This window comes from Eublepharis macularius, chromosome 6 (assembly GCF_028583425.1).
Source record: "Eublepharis macularius isolate TG4126 chromosome 6, MPM_Emac_v1.0, whole genome shotgun sequence".
Lineage (NCBI taxonomy): Eukaryota > Metazoa > Chordata > Lepidosauria > Squamata > Eublepharidae > Eublepharis > Eublepharis macularius.
In genome coordinates, this window is record NC_072795.1 from 45518921 (window position 1) to 45535792 (window position 16872).

The following is a 16872-nucleotide window of genomic DNA, read 5'->3' on the forward strand; positions in this document are numbered from 1 at the left end:
TGGTCCCGTATGAAGTAATAGACCCGAGAACTGTCGATAACGAACAGCAATGTTTAACTTACAAGGAGATAACACAAATACAACATTTAACGCTAAAAATAAAATCAGAAGAAGAATTGTCTCCTTGTTATAACTGGTTTCAATATAGACAGATTAGAGATCTTTACAAATCGGACTGTTCAAGAGGAGGAATAAGAATGGAAAATTCAGAATTGGAAGAAGCAATGCTACAAGAAGGAAAAAAACAAATTTCAAAGATCTATAAGATACTTCTAAAATGGCACACTGAGGATGAAACAGTGAAAGTACAGATGGTGAAGTGGGCAATAAATTTTCATAAAGAAATAGCAATGGAGTCCTGGGAGCACTTGTGGAAGAATACAATTAAGATTACAACGTGCATGAATATTAAAGAAAATGTGTACAAGATGATATACAGATGGTACCTAACACCGAAAAAAATTGCGCTGGGGAATGTTAATATGTCGGACAAGTGCTGGAAATGTAAAAAGCACGAAGGATCATTATATCATATGTGGTGGACATGTGAAGTAGCTAAACAGTACTGGGGAGAAATAACTGAAGCAATAAATGAGATCTTACAAATACAAATAAATAAGAACCCAGAATTGTTGCTACTGAACTTGGGAATGGAGAATGTTCCAGTGCAGAACAGAACATTGTTATTCTACATGACAGCTGCAGCAAGATTATTGTATGCGCAAAAATGGAAAGTGCAAGAAGTACCTACTGTAGAGGACTGGATTTATAAATTGCTGTACATGGCAGAGATGGACAAAATGACAAGAAAACTTAAAGACCAAGATCTAGAACAATTCATGGCAGACTGGGCGAAACTGAAACAATATCTGGAGAAAAAATGGGATGTGAAAGGAAAACTGTGGCAGTTTGAGAACTATTAAACTATGATACTATAAACAGAAGAGAGAAGTGACTTTACCAATAGAAGAAATGTGTGTTTATATTAATCTAAGCTAGGATTATGGTTAAGTATAGGAGGGGAAGAATTTATAACTGATACTTAGAAGTAGGATTGATATACTAGAAAAAGTAATATAGCATATATATAGTTACGTAAGGGAAGATGAAATTACTTAGAGTAATAAATGATATCAAGTTAGAATATCAATTTAATTATTATTTGGATTATGGTTAAGTATAAGATATGATAAGTATGCTGTTAATTACGGGAAAGTATTAGTAAAATTAATTTGTTAAGTATGTCATTAATTATGTCAGTAATTAATTACTGATATTTCTATCAGTAAAACTAATATAGTATGTATAGAGTAAATATGGGCTTAGAGTAAGGAATGTTATGTAGGGATGTTTGACTGTTTAATATAGAATTTGTTAAGTAATAAAGGGGGTAAAGGGTTGGAAAGCTGTTGGAAGTCAAGAAGGAGGGGGGAAAGGGGGGATTAGGTTAGATTAAATTAGATAGGGTTTAATTGAAATAATGTTTGAAATTATGCTCACCAATAAAAAAATTTTTTTTAAAAAAAAAGATCTTCACAGGCCAGACTGATAGGTCTAATGAGAAGCCAGCTCTCCAGACTACTTAGTTCTTGGCAAGACTAGGATGCAAGTGTTTTGTTTGAACTGGACTGAATTTGGAGTTTGAAGGGATTTCAAATAGACTCTGTTATTGACAGCGATGATTTTACAAAATTCGGGCTTGGTTCGGGAGTGAGTATTTTATATCATCCACACTAGCCACTTGGCCCTCTGGCAGAGGGAGAAATTGTAGGGGAGATGAGGATTTATTATCGAAGGCTTTCACAGCCGAAGGACGTTGTTGTAGATTTTCTGGGCTGTATGGCCATGGTCTTGGCATTGTAGTTTCTGACGTTTCGCCAGCAGCTGTGACTGGCATCTTCAGAGGTGTAGCACCGAAAGACAGAATTCTCTCAGTGTCAATGTGTGGAGAAAATGTTAGCAGTAATTTATATCTACTCAGGAAGATGGGTTTGGGCTGAATCATCCTGTAAGAGTTTCCCAGGTTTTGGCATGCTAATGGGGGGAAGCTTCACTGTATCCTGAGGAGGTTCTTTTGCATATGGATTGGTGGTTGATATGGTAATCTTACCTGTAAGGCTATTGTAAGATGTCGGGTATTTTGTTAGTCTGATGTTTTTCAGGACTGGAAACAATGCCCTATTCATCCTTAAGCTCTCTTTCCTGTTGAAATAGTGCTTGTGCTTATGAATTTCAATGGCTTCCCTGTGCAATCTGACAAAGTAGTTGGATGTGTTGTCCAGTATTTTAGTGTCCTGGAATAAGATACCGTGTCCTGTGAGTTAGGCTATGTTCAGCCACTGCTGATTTTTCAGGTTGGCCAAGTCTACAATGTCTTTCATGATCTTTTATTCTTGTCTGGATGCTATGCTGTGTGGTCCCGATGTAAACTTGTCCACAGCTGCAGGGTATGCGGTACACTCCTGCAGGGGTGAGGAGGTCTCTACTGTCTTTTGCAGATCGTTGCATCTGTTGTATTTTTCTGGTGGGTCTGAATACTGTTTGTAGGTTGTGCTTTTCCGTAAGTTTTCCCATCTGATCAGTTATTCCTTTGCCATATATCAAGGAGACGGCAGGAAATTTGTGATTGGGTTTTCCTACACTTGCTGACAGGTTCAGCAAGAAGAGAATGGAGCTCTGAACCCTATTTGACATCCAATCTCCTTAAGATTACTTTAAACTGTTAGGGGGACTGCCCAGGTTTAAAGCGCTGCAGGACCAGCAGGACTGATGTAAGACAACTTACATGCCGGGCTTGGCTTTGAGTCAAAGCAAGTAAGTGTCAGGTGCTCAGCATCACCTGTCATACTCAGCAACACCCTGCTGTCTTGTGATCTAATGCTTCATGTTATGGTTATGCTATTCTTTTACTGGCCTGAAAATGTTACTCGGCTTGTCTTTCGAACCAGCGATGTGAAAGTATGCAAGGGAGGCATTTGTTCCTACTGTTATCTCTATGAACCTCTGAATTGCACCAGGACCTCTCTCCTTAGCCTGGGAAGAGGTGCCTACCCAGATGGCACAACCTTGAAAATCTCATACATCAGTTCTGCTGTTTTCCTGCTTAGGTGTTTTCCCTCTGAGCTGACCATTAGACTGAGGGGAAGAGGATCTTAGAAATTGCCAGCACTCTAGAAACCTATATATGTTTGATGCTTGCATGTTAACGTCATGGCAAAGATGGAGTAAGCTCCTGAGACTAGCAGCTTTTCAGTAAAGTTCTTTTACTGTCTTCAGTGGAGTCTTTTGAGAGTTGCTTGGCAGATCCTTACAGTAAGAAGCATATCCATTGGTCCCCAAAAGTTCAAGTAAAAGGACAGCTGAGAAAGCAACTCAAGGCTGAAGGTAGATGGAAGGAGGTTAAGGGAACAAAAGACCCCTCTTTGCCCTGTGGGTCCACACTTTTTCATAGTATTTCTAAGTGATTACTGTTTGTACCCCTCATACTCCAGAACAAGGCTATGAAGCTTGGTCTACACATACAGAAGAATTAAGTGCAATCCTGAGGTGGCAAAATGGGCTATACCTCTTCAGATTGCAGGGAGGGCAGGGATCACAATGATCCCACCCACTGTAAACATTCCCTGCAAATTTTTAAAAAGCACATTAACAAGCCCTTCACATGTTTTGCTAGTTCTCTGCATATTGGAAATTAACAACATTGGTGAACATTGAAAAGAATAATCCCTCATCTGCAGTCTGAAATGATACAGAACAACCTACTGCTTCAGCACCCTGCCATCTCATTCTGTTTCATGTATCAATCAGATATAATAAAATAAGCTCCCTCTTTAAAATGCCAGGAGATAACCAAGAACTACATATTCTGATGAAACCAACGAGCACGTATGAGCTTTTGAAGGGGAATAAAATAAAGTATATCCAGGTTACCACCAATAAATGTAATGATACAGCAGATGGGAATCCAATATTTTTCTAATAATTTCCCATGAAAAAAATCTTTCCAATATTTCTTTCAAATTTTCTGTAAAAAGACTTAGCATTTATATAGCACATTTCAAGTCTTCTGAAGTGGTTCACATATCGCAAAGCCACAGGTAGCTGTTGCATAACTGAGAGAGAAGTTCTTTGAATATGTTATTCCCCCACTGTGTCCTCGCCACGAAAAGATAGCCACCATTCAGAGAAGGGTGTCAGCAGATCATACAGGACTCCTCTCCTTGCTCCCCATCTCAAATTCGCATTCCTACTTTTTTACATAGCAGATTTTAAAATTCAGAAGAAGTATAATAAGCAATAGCAGGAGAAGCCCTTTTTAAACAGAAGAAAGCCTCTGATGATACAGAAAAAGTCTCATAATCAGAGCCACATTCATTTTGTTTTAAACACTGTTTGTTCTGAATGTGAGAGATCATTTCACATTTAAGATTTTTTATCAAAAGAAAACCTTCCTACCTTCTTCCCAGTTCATTAGTTTGATTTCACAGCACACCAAGGGAGCACCCACTCTGCCCGTTGTATAATCCCAAACTGAAATTTAAAGAAAATGAAGAAATATGTTCAGAGACGCTTGCAGCAGTTCTCTCACGTGGAGGCGCAGACACAGCCGCTAATCAGGCTCACTTTGCAGTGGCACTTGCTCTCTGGAACCCTTTCTCCAAGGACGTAAGCTGCTAGCCAGCTAGCTCCCACAAACTAGCAAAGGTCTTCCTTTCCTTTCTACGAAGGCCTTTGGGCTTATACATCTAGGATGGAGAAGTGCTTTAAAATCTGAACAGCTGATACTGCTTTGTAGTAGCTTCAGAAATTGTATACATAGGACATTTTAATTGCTGCCTTAATTTTTTAAGGTACGTATTTCTTTAATTTTGTAAGCCATAGCAGAAGGGCCTGAGCACTGGATACAAATGCAAAAATAAACTATCAAAAATATCACCAACTGCTACTAAAACTCCTAGTAGTCTCAAAAGCATTCAGCTTCTGGGTCTCCTGTCTGGGTCTGCTGTCTGAGGAAAAAATAAGTTTGAAATAGAATGAAGTTTCACTATTCTCTTGATTCTGACCAGTAAAATAAGTTTTTATTCAAAATTGCTATCTGCAATTGAAATTTAACACATATATGAATAAAAAGAGAAGCTATGATTTCTGAGTACTTCCTTTCCCTATTTCACACTTGACCTTGTTCAAAAATTGGACTCGTGCAATCACTTGCCGTTACCACCATATAAAACGTCAATTGTAGTAATCTGCAGAAAAGGTACACATAATTTATGTTACTTCCAAGAGGTTTTCTTTGCAGGGAATCAAAAAAGGAACAGTTTCAGACTGAATAGTAATGTAAAATACTTTCCTTAGGAACAGTAAATACCTACTGAAAAATAGTATTTAAAATACAACCCCCCTACATGCATATTTTAAGATATAGAACTATGTTCATTATTGTGAATTTCACAGGACCCATCCCATTGAGCACTGATTGCCCTTCCATTCAACACACTGCACTCACTTTCAGTTATTGTTCCAGCCCCAGAGGATTCTGTTAGACCATATCCCTGTCCCACAGGGCAACAGAAACAGATGTTCATAAATCTTTGAGTTGCTGCAGAAAGTGGAGCTCCTCCACACAACAAGACCCGAATCTTCCCACCTAGCAGCATTCGAACTTTCCGGAAAATCAGGCTACAAGATAAAAAAGCACAGCATGTTTTTATTACTTAACAAGGAAGACCTTGCATAGTCCGCACACACAGGCACAAAACCTCTTCCCACTTCTTTATTCTTAGCATTAAATGGGGGTAGGGAGATAAGGAGTAGCTCCTTTTGCTCAGCATTCTAGCTAATTAGTAGCTTTTTAATTAATATTGAATTTTCATCTAGCAAACTTGGGATGAAGACAAAATCCTCCGTCTGTACCACTCAAACGCTGCCTAGCTCTCTCTTGCTATTGCTAGGCTAGCACAAGCTTCTCCCCCAATATTTACCTAGTATATTAATATTACATTTTCCTTCCACTATTGGGAAGTACATAGGATTCCCCAGAAGTGTCCATCTAGGCACTGATTAGACCCATACTGGCTTAGATTCAACAAGTCTTATATCATTCTTGTATCTCCAGCTCCGATCCGGGCACTACTACCTGCTACTATGTAAGCCAGTCCTCAGTCAGCCCACCTCCCTTCTAAATTCTTTGACTCTTAAGAAAACTCATTCACTTACCTGTTACAGAGTGGAGTTGTGCAGCCTTTGGAAATCTGTTCCATCTTGTAATTGTAAGCCAATATAAACAAATTACGCTGGAAACTGGACATTTCATTAACTCTGTTCATGACGTTTTTGTAGATTCGGTCCATGATTTCCTGGTTACAGAAATGGATTACCCGCATCAACTAAGAAAGATAACTGTATAATAAAATTCATTTACTGGATAAGACTGTGCAATCACACTACTTTTAGATTAGATTTCATGTTTCCAAAAGGCTCAAGGTCAATCAGAGCACTGATAACTTTAGAAAAACAACACAAATATAAAAAACAAACCCTCCTCAAAACTAGACTACTATTCCCTTCACCATAAATCCAGATTTGTGCCAGACTTTGAAAGGCTGGGAGAAAACACTGAAGTGATCTGAACTCACATAGACACTCTAACTTCTCTGCCTTTTCAGGGAACGCCATTCCAAGAGGCAGAAAGGAGAAATAGAATGGAAGGCTATGGGCAGCAATCCAAAGAACATCTTTCTGGGATAAAACCTCACTGAATACAGTGGAATTTACTTCTGAACAGATTGCTTACGAGTGCTCTCATCATGTGCCACTGTTTCCACAAATGTAGCCTTTTCTTTACCTACCCTCTGGCTTTAAGCATTATGCTTAAAAAGGAATCAGACTCGCAGATACCAGAACTGCTCTACCCCTGCTTACCTTGAACTCAAGTGTCCCAGGAAGCTGTAGCAAAGACCACTCTGCTGCCATCACATTACACTCTATGCACAGCACTATGTATTTTTCTACCTTACAACATCAGCGTCTTTAAGACAGGAGCTAGAAAGAGCATGTGGGTAACATGACATGATAACAGCTAGTCCCAGCTGGCTTTCACACTCTCCAGATCTAAAAATTACTCACTGCACCAATCTAAACATAAGAATGTTTATTAATATTATTTCATTATGATATTTAATAGTAAAATAGATGGCTTATACCAAATATGATAACCCAGGCCAACATAGGATTTTCTAAATATTCAGGGGACTCCCCCAGGACTGTTAAAAATGGTTTTGTAAATTTGTAAAGGAAAAGACCCCACCCCTAAATAAAACAGCCTGGTGAGTGCTAAGCATGCCCTACCAAGAATGGAATTTTTAGAGCAGTTAAGAATCAGTTGAAGGAGTAGATTGGGAAACTGACCAGCTCAAATCTGACTGTTCTCTCAAATACTGATTTGTAATTAAGCATCTATCACTAGAAGAACAAAAAGGGACCCATCCAACAAACAAGAGAAGGAGGGCAGCATATTCTATATGGGGAAAAATTAGTCTGTACACTTTTTTAAAAAAGGAAACCTCCTCCCATAACAGCCTGATCAGTGCTAATTATGAACCAGAAGGTTGACAGCAACTGGGTTTAAAAAAAAAAAAGAGCCAGCTCAAGTCCCTAACAGCTTTTAGCATGTCACAGAGGGAAATCATGGTCAAAGAATGGGCATCCTGAGGTATCTAATTCTTCCACACAGACATTCATGCCAGACTATGATGCTGTAAAACTTTTAAATTTCCTCACACAGACTGTCAAGATTCAAGGTCTGTGGAGCAAAAACCTTCTCATCTAGTCCCATACCTCAACAGCATCACATTGTTGTACTATTGGAGAAATTTCCTAATTAGTTTATCTTTCTCACCTCCCAGTTCTCTACAGACTCCCAAGTTGTTCCTTCCAATAGCAAAACAGATCTTTGCCTATGAACAAGACAGCAAAACAAGGCCACTCCAGACAAAACATATATACACACTTAGGGAACTCCCCAGAAATGAAGAAAAATACTATTTCATGTTTGTTTGTTTGTTAAAAACCCTCCCTTACATTGCCTCATGAGGATTGAGCATGCTCACTGCCCTTGAGGTGGCACATAATGTTGAGGACAGTAAAGAGGGAGAGGAGAGAAAAAACAGTGGAGGCAGAGGAAGAACGTATTTGCCCCCCTCCATTTCTTTGGGCAAAATTTGGGCTAGAAATGATAACGTTACACAAAATGAATAAGATCCTTCCCTGAATTTCATTAGCTAATATTATTACATGACTGCTAAATTAATATAATAAAAGTGTCATTAATATTTGAAATTGTTTTTATCTAAGTTATAATTAATATTCATGCCTCTATTTTTCATTAAATAACAACTTCAATACAACTCCTAAAGGTACATTTATTTGTTCAGGTTATTTCAGCAATCAAAACTTGCTTCTGATTTATTATTTGCCCAAACAGCTATTTCTGTGACAATATCCCTGCAGAAAATGCATAGTATATTTAGGTGCTACATTTTAGGTAATATATTATAGCACAATCAATATTTAAATTATTAAAAACTCAGACATATTATTTTATCATGTGGATTTATCAGTACAGTTCAAGAAAGAATTAAGCATGTTTTCATGAAAAATAAAACAAAAAAAACTCTATGGTTGACCTGATATGTTTTTATTTATTAAGAAACAGAGAAAGTAAGCATTACTTGGAAACTGCTCTCAAAAGATTGTCCTTTTATGTTATAACTGAAAAATATATATTTAAAAATGAAGCTTACCGGCACAGCAGCCATTAGAGTTGGCTTCAGTATAGAAACATCACCTTTACTTCCTTTCTTTATTTTAGAAGACTAAAAGAAAATAAAGTAACATTAATTTAACCCACATCACAAATCACATAATTTGCTCAATACAAATGATACATGTTTAAAACATCATGTTTCACAAAAAGGTTTAGTTAGAAAATATCTAAGATTCAATTTGTCATAAATATCAAAACAGTGATATCACTTTAAATAAAAACAAATACAATTTTAAATACAAATAGTTAAGGTCATATTTAGATATATTTTGGAAAAAGTTAGTAGGTACTCTTCACGGCTATGCTCTGATTCATGCAACCAACCTACCTGATCACTTAGGGTCTGAGGTGATGAGTAACCAATACAACATCCATGGGCCAAGCAAACAAGCTCAGCACTCAACTCCAGAACATGAGCAAGAGGCAGGTATCCAATGTAAGTGTCTTTCTCTCTGAAAAATATTACAGCATGTACTGTGTTAACCATCGAATTTCCTCCCATTTTTAAAAAATCCCACCTTCCCTCCAAGGAGTTCAGAGGGCATACATGGTCCTTCCCTCCTCCATTTTATCCTCAAAATAATAGATGAGGCTGAAAGAGAGTAGCTCAGTGAACTTTATGGCTGAGTGCACATTTGAAGTCTCCACAGTTCAATTCTAGAACTCTAAGTCCTATATGACCACTGACCAAAAGTCTAAGATTGCAACAACATGATCCAAATCATGTTCTGGTATTGCGCCTTTGCAAAAGAAATAGTCTTACGTAGCAACACTGTGCAGGTGGCCGATGATAATGCTGGTTCTTCTTAAGTACAACCAAATGGCTCCTGTTTACCATGAGACTGGGTACTCTCTTCCCACAGGCACTCTCTTCCTTGGAGATCAACCTCCTACAGTCTTGTACAGTTTGTCTGCACTGTTAAAGTGACACGGACTTTTCCATTAACCAATATTATTTTGTTGTTTCCTTGGAGAATGTAGTTTTACTTGAAACATGAATCAAGTTTATGTCACTTCAAAGTGTTGGCCAAGGCAATGAAAAAGCTTGAGAAAGATCTGCATCACAGGCAGTTTTGAAGTTTTCAACAAAATTTTCAAGTTGCAGAATACTTTTAGGCTAGGGTTCACCTTTCAATGATGAATCATTTCTGAAATATACCTGAAAAGTAATTATTCTTTTGTCTGGCTTGCAAACAAAAGTGTTGCCCTCTACTGAATAATCAAAACAAAGATTAGTAAATAAGAATTTTAGCCACATACAAACATTTTATGTCTGCGTAAATAAGCTTATTTTTCAGTTCCAGAATAAAAGCTTGGATAAACTGAGCATGGGGTTCCAAGTTGCCTAGAAAAAAGGTGGGCAAATAAATACTTTTAAGTAAATAAACATATTCTCCATGTATACTACAAATATGTTAATAAAATAATAAAAGCTTGTGTGTTAATAAGAGAGTTATTTCCATTATTCTATGAATGTAAAAAAAGCAAAACAAACAAGTAGCCATGTATAGATGATGAGATTTGATACATACCCCAGATGAGGAATCCTTTCAGCCATTCCAGTTATACCAGAAATAAGATTACAATGTGAAATCATGACTCCTTTGGGAATTCCTGTAGAACCACTTGTGTACATAATGACTGCAATGTCTGATGGTACTGGTCTCATCTTCTGTTTGTTGAGTGACACTTTTTTAAAAAAATCAGAAAAAAATGTAAAAGCAGTTGTATATAAAGTGAAATTGCAAGAATGATTAAGTTACCACAATGATAAATAAATAAGTTACAAGAGTAATTGTTCAAGTATATTTAAAAAATCTAGTTCAACTATGGAACTATTTTTTATGTCCAAAGCCTTTTGGAAAAATTCTAGCACTCTGAATTCTTAGAGAAGGGAAATCCTAAACAATAATCCTCATTTTGAATTACACCAAATCTAACTTTTCTATATGCCAACCATGGGAAATCTGCAAAGCTCTTACGGATCAAGTCCCACCACCTGCTGGACACAGGAATCCTAACCAAAATGTACACTGTGAAAGAATTATGCATCCTTCCTTCATTGAAGACAACCTCAAATATGTGGCTTGTTGCAACCCAAAGAGGTCCTCCAATTAACCTTCCTGCCTCAAGAACTGAATTCACCTAATCTAAATCAACCAACCACCTAACCTGTTCTAATGACACCTGGCAATAAAGACACTATAACATTCTGCAACTTATTGCAGTGTTACAACAGTTAGAAAGGCCTTTCTCTATTGACTCATCTTTTCAGGTAGTTTGAGCATTTTCCCCTCTCATCCATGGCAGATGAGGCAAAGAATTATAATTATGTATATAAAAATTTGATGTATTCTGGAAATACACGGGGGCCACGGGGACAGTAGTTTCAGAGTTCTGATGAACACATCCAAGAACTGACCATTTCCTGCCTTTCTTTCATATTTCAGCCACAAAACTTTACACTGAAGGAATATATGCAGGTGGGAACTTCCATTCTGTTCAGTAACAGAGTCTATGTTCACATAGAAACTTCAGACTTAATGACCATCAGTAGCAATAAGGAACCACACACATATACCAGAACAGAAGATATTTATTACCTACCCTCTAAGGGTACACCTTAGCAGAACACCTGGAGATACAGTAGCCTTCCAGAACTGCCATGCCTTTGATTGTCTCCTTTCTATTTTCTCCCCCCTCCCCCCAAAATCGTTACAGGAAGGACAAAAAAGTGATCAAGAAAGCAGAGAACTATACATACTATTTTCTGCTTTTGCCCCCATAGCTTGAACAGATGTCATAGTGTGAACAATTACACCTTTGGGGAATTCTGACCACGTTGTTGGTTTGCCATCCACAGTAATAATATGGCGCAGTAGCGGAACCTGAGATGCAATACTCTGCAGAGAAGCATACATACACACATTTTAAAATTGTTCTCAGCCCAAGGATGAAGAGAATGTAGAATTGCCTTCCTTTGCTTTTTTAACTTCTCTAACTAAGTTTATATCATAAAGTTAGTACAGATAAGGTCATAGAGAACATAAAAGAGGTAAATTGTCAACTCTGCTAGTGCTGGCATTTATACCTTGACCAAACACAACACTTAAAATATACAACCTTTTCAAGGCATGGATCTGGCAAGTCTATTACTCCTTGGAGTTTTCTTGACCATCCTACTTTTGCACCGTAACTCACAGAAATCAAGGGTTTCTAAATTCTATTGCTGAAAACTTTTCTTACCCAAAAGAATATTCACAAAATAGTATCTATAATATCACAACTTATCTGCCACTAGGAGCCACAAGTATCACTGCCACTACAAAATCCTTTAGTAAATGGCAACCTTTAAATCCTTTAGTAAATGGCAAATGTTTCAGAGCATATGGTCTGTGAAATATATTTTTAACATGCCATGAGTATAGATCATAAATGTGCTGTGACAAGATTTTAGCTTATGTTTTTTTTTTAAGGCATCTAATGGCCCTTTTATGGGGAACATTGAGACTGGGCATAATTTCTATATGAAGCAACCACATAACTGTCATACTTCTTTTAAAAAAATATTGGCCTTTTATTCCACTTCTATTGAAAGTATTTATGTTGTATAACTGCATAACGATTTAATCAATGTATGCAATGTTTTACCTTTGTTTTACCTCTCCTATCCTTGGGGAAGAAACCAAACCCATGGAGCTGGATGACCTAAAAAGAACTGGAAGATACCTAGATTTTACAAAAGGCTTAATCCATGTCAATGGCTGGAAATATCATGTAAATTATTTTTGTATTCTTGGCATATCTTTTTAATTATGTTAAAGAAAGTTTATTAGGAGAATATGGATCTTTTCATCCTGGGAGCAATGCATTAAGAATGGCAGGTCCCTGAAAAAAGAACATCTGGAAATGAGGTGGGTCAAGCCAGCTCCTCGTCGGACCAAGCCATGTTCATTTTCTCCTTTTCCTCTAACAACGAACAAACAACTAAGCGCCAAGTTAACTTTATGGTACTTATGGACTTTCCCTGTTTACATTCCTTAATTGTTAAACAATAGTAGTCTAACTGGTGATTTAAATTGCGTGTAATTGTGGTTTATGACTTGGTACTTTGATAGCAAGATTATGCGCCTTGGCTACTGTAATCAGACAGAATATTATGATCTCTTTTAAGAAATTTTAATTAGATTTTAATGATTTTATTCATTTTAATATATAGTTGTATTTAATCCTTAAATATGTTTAAATTTGTAATTAATGCACTTGTTATATCTTGCAGTATATAGCGATCTGAATTCTTGGATTGTAATTAGGGGTGTATGCTTCGGGTATCCGATCTGAGATAAATGCCCGAATCAGACCTGATCCGTAAAGATTCAGTGGTTCCAAATCGGGGCCAGCATGTTGACCCTAAAGCGATTTAAATTCCTCAAGCTGAAGCAGCTTGCCACTTTGGCTTTCAGGTTTTTACAGTTTATTTTCCCGCTTCGGGTAAACCAAAGCAGGAAAACCAAATTTTTACCCCCGTGCACATCCCTAATTGTATAATAAAACTGAAACTGAAGCATATACAGCTGTGATACACTTATGAGTCTTACTTGCAGTAGTTAGTTGTTATGATTTTTTCTGTATGTTTTTTTTTCAAAAATCTGCAAATTTGCATTTGCATACCCTATTGCATTGTTTATTGAATGTCCTGGTTGCTAATTATATTGGCTTACACTATGTAATTTGCCTTTAGTTTAAGTGAGAATGGTGGAGTACAAATAACATAAATTTAAAAAAATCTGCAAAAGCATACAAGCTAGAGTTATCTTTAGAATCTATGAAATGAGCCAAAAAGACTATGCTAAAAACCTAGACCAATCCTGTGGTGTTTAAGTACCAGACAACTATCCATTTACATATTCAGCAACCTAACAATTCTATTCTGCAAGTTATCAGTAGAGTTTCTATTTCTATGGTCTGACATTATAGTATAACCAAATTATTGGAGATGAGGAACAATAAATTCTGCAGTATTCATAAATTATTTCCCTTTATAATAAATAAGCAAACAAAACACAGCATATAATACATCCACACAAGATTATTCCTTACCTTCAATTTTGTTTGCATCAACTCCCTGCTAGTAATAATGGTTGTCACTTCAGTTTCATTTAATCCATGTACTACTGCAGGACCACCCAGAGTAGCATACAATGTAACAACTAGAAAAATGAATAATGAATTTCTTATTAGAGATGTCCAGGCCCCCTACACACACATTGCATACTGAAAATGCTTCCTTAGTACGGCTGTATCAATTTCAGTATGCAAAACTTGTGGAGAAGCAGAAAATGCAGAAAGTATTTTGATTTTTTTCATGTATATTTGGCTGCATTTCCTCAAAAGAAGTGCAACTCTGCTTCTTAAGCCCTAAAGCAGAATCTTTTGTTTCCCTTTCACAAATACACAGAGAAAGCTACTTTAAATTTTTATTCATTCAGATTAATTGTATAGTAGGAACATTAAAGCATTACACACACAAATAGTATGAACAGATTTCTACCCTACACTTCGCATATCTGCCACACCATACTATAGAAAGAACAAGCAGGGGACCCATGAGTGCTTGGAGACATTCCCTTTCACACCCACCAACCAATCTACCTTTATCTACAAACCTGTCTTCAGCTTTCTTCCCTTTCCCCCAAGTCAGCTTCGACCAGGAAAACTATGGCCCAGTGGAGCAGCTCTGGCTGCTGGGCTAGGCACAGCTGCATGGTAAAGAACCTGCAAAGCCTTGCCAGGGGCACCTCACTTCCCCCTGTATCCCCCACCACACTCTATAGTATCTTTCCTTCCTCCTGGTGACACCCAAAACTTCATCTTTTCTTGCTTTTTCCTCTCCTTCCCACACACCAACCAACATATCTTTTATCTTCCACCATATTCAGCTATATTATTTATGTGCTTCATTTATACCCTGCCTTTCTCAACAACGGAGATCCAAAGCAGATTACACCATTCTCCTCTCCTCCATTTTATCCCCTCAACAATCCTGTGAGATGGTTAGGCTGAGTGTGTGTGACCAGCCCAAGGACATCCAGTGTGCTTTTATGGCAGAGTCTCCTGGGTCTCCTAGATCCTAGTCTGAAACTTTAGCCACCACACCCCATTGGCTTTTACTTGGTGGCTGCTGTTGAACTGAAGTGCACTGCTGGGTCTGGGTGAGTCCTGGAATGCATGTGACATCAAATTGTACCAGGCTTAGATTTGGTTAGTCCTCCCTCAAAGGCTAAAACAACCCTAGAAATTGTCCTGCTCCCTTCCCATGCCTTTTACTGACAGAGACCAAGACTTCAACAGGCAATACTGTTGTGTTTGCGTAGCAACAGCCACAGAAGGTATTTGTTTCTTAAAACTATAGGCTTTGCTTCTATTATTGGAGGGGGGGTTAACCCCAAGTGTATTTATTTATTAGATTTCAGATTTTTGCTCAGGTTTGTAAATCTGTCTTGCAGGGGTCATTTCATGGAAAAAGAGCCGGAGGAACTCATTAGCACAACTGATTTGCATATGCTACACTCCTTGACATCACCTATCCTGGCTGTTTTGGACCCAATCCTGGCCATTCAGGGCCGAAATTGGGCCCAAAATGGCAAAAGGGGGCTGAAAATGGCCGAAAAGGGGCCCAAAATGGTCAGGATCAGGCTGCTGCTGAGAGGGAGAGTGATTCACCACTCGTCAGAGGCCCAATCCGGGCCATTTCGGCCCCAAACCAGGCTGAAACGGGCCCAAAATGGCCGAGAGTCAGGTGGGCGGGGCATGTCACCACCAGACATGTGACCTCTTTGGGGAACTGCCAGAACTGCGTTCCTGTGCGTTCCCCCTTGAAATGAGCCCTGCTGTCTTGTCCATTCATGGCGCCCATCTCCAGCTTTAAGTATCCACAGATTTGGCCACTTTGAGAATTTGATGTAACTAACAAAGGAAGTGGGGAATTGGGGACCAGCTACTTTCCCCTAATATACAAGGAGGCCAAATGTTGACAGTCACTAAATTTAAAGAAAGGTCACCCAATCTCATCAGATCTTGGAAGCTAAGCAAGGTCAGCCCTTGGTTAATAACTGGATGGGAGGCCTCCAAGAAAGACGAGGGTTGCTAATGCACAGGCAGGCCATGGCAAACCACTTGTCAGTATCTTGTCTTGAAAAACCCAGCAGGGCTTGCTGTAAGTCAGCTACAAATTGATGGCCCTTTCTGAAAACAGCCTCCATGGGAGGACTTATCCCTGCTGTGGCATGACTTCTATGTACCTGCTTCTCAGAAGCAGTAGTATTGTTGGCAATTCTCATGCCAGAATGGAAACAACAGGAGAATCTCATCACATGGAGGCAGTTTTTTCCAATTGCACTTGAGATCATAACATGTGCACTGGCTCTTACTTCTGAGTTAATACGTTTAAATTGCTGCATGCACTAGCTGCAATTAGCATACATGCTAAAGGAATGTGAAGTCAATCTTAAACACAGTCTCATGTCTCTGTTACAAATAGATCATACTGAAAACATCTCACAACCAAAACTGATGAAATATGTTGGCAGCATTATCATGGAGCAATTTTCATAGAACGTAACTCCATGGCAAACAAAAACAGTATGTGTAACTCTAAACTAAGTCCAGTGTGATGCCCTCCTGGAATCATTTAAACATAGGACAGGAGTCATATAATCCAATATTACACTCTGAATACTATGACCTTCAACAAACAGTCTGATGCAGTTTGGTGTGCATATGAGAAAAAAAATGCAACTAATGCCCCCAAGCCTCTTTTCAGTGAGCTATTGAACTTTAAAACAAAACAAAAAAGCCTATTTAACAATGAACCACAGTTACATATTATTGCAGAGCAAATACACACGCACATTGTTTTGTTTAATTTGGTGGGAGCAAAGTACAAAAGATTGCCTTTATTAGTTCCCATGAGCTCTTTCTATTTAGTACAGTGACCCCTGTTATGTAAACACAAGATTCCTCAGGCCAAATTTCTGCAAGATGGGGGG

The 16872-nt window shown here is 38.1% G+C and overlaps 1 protein-coding gene across 4 annotated transcripts in view; it reads right to left on the reverse strand.

The window, feature by feature from the left end:
• The window catches only part of ACSL3 (acyl-CoA synthetase long chain family member 3), a 73381-nt gene that overhangs the window by 16432 nt on the left and 40077 nt on the right, over positions 1 to 16872 (reverse strand). For all 4 annotated transcript variants that reach the window (XM_054982468.1, XM_054982467.1, XM_054982466.1 and 1 more), the window contains exons 6-13: positions 13925 to 14034; positions 11589 to 11727; positions 10357 to 10513; positions 9153 to 9276; positions 8802 to 8873; positions 6217 to 6356; positions 5507 to 5679; positions 4456 to 4530 (exon numbers count right to left, since the gene is read on the reverse strand). In XM_054982468.1, coding sequence (XP_054838443.1) covers positions 4456 to 4530; positions 5507 to 5679; positions 6217 to 6356; positions 8802 to 8873; positions 9153 to 9276; positions 10357 to 10513; positions 11589 to 11727; positions 13925 to 14034 — 990 coding nt within the window. The remainder of the gene's footprint in view (positions 1 to 4455; positions 4531 to 5506; positions 5680 to 6216; positions 6357 to 8801; positions 8874 to 9152; positions 9277 to 10356; positions 10514 to 11588; positions 11728 to 13924; positions 14035 to 16872) is intronic.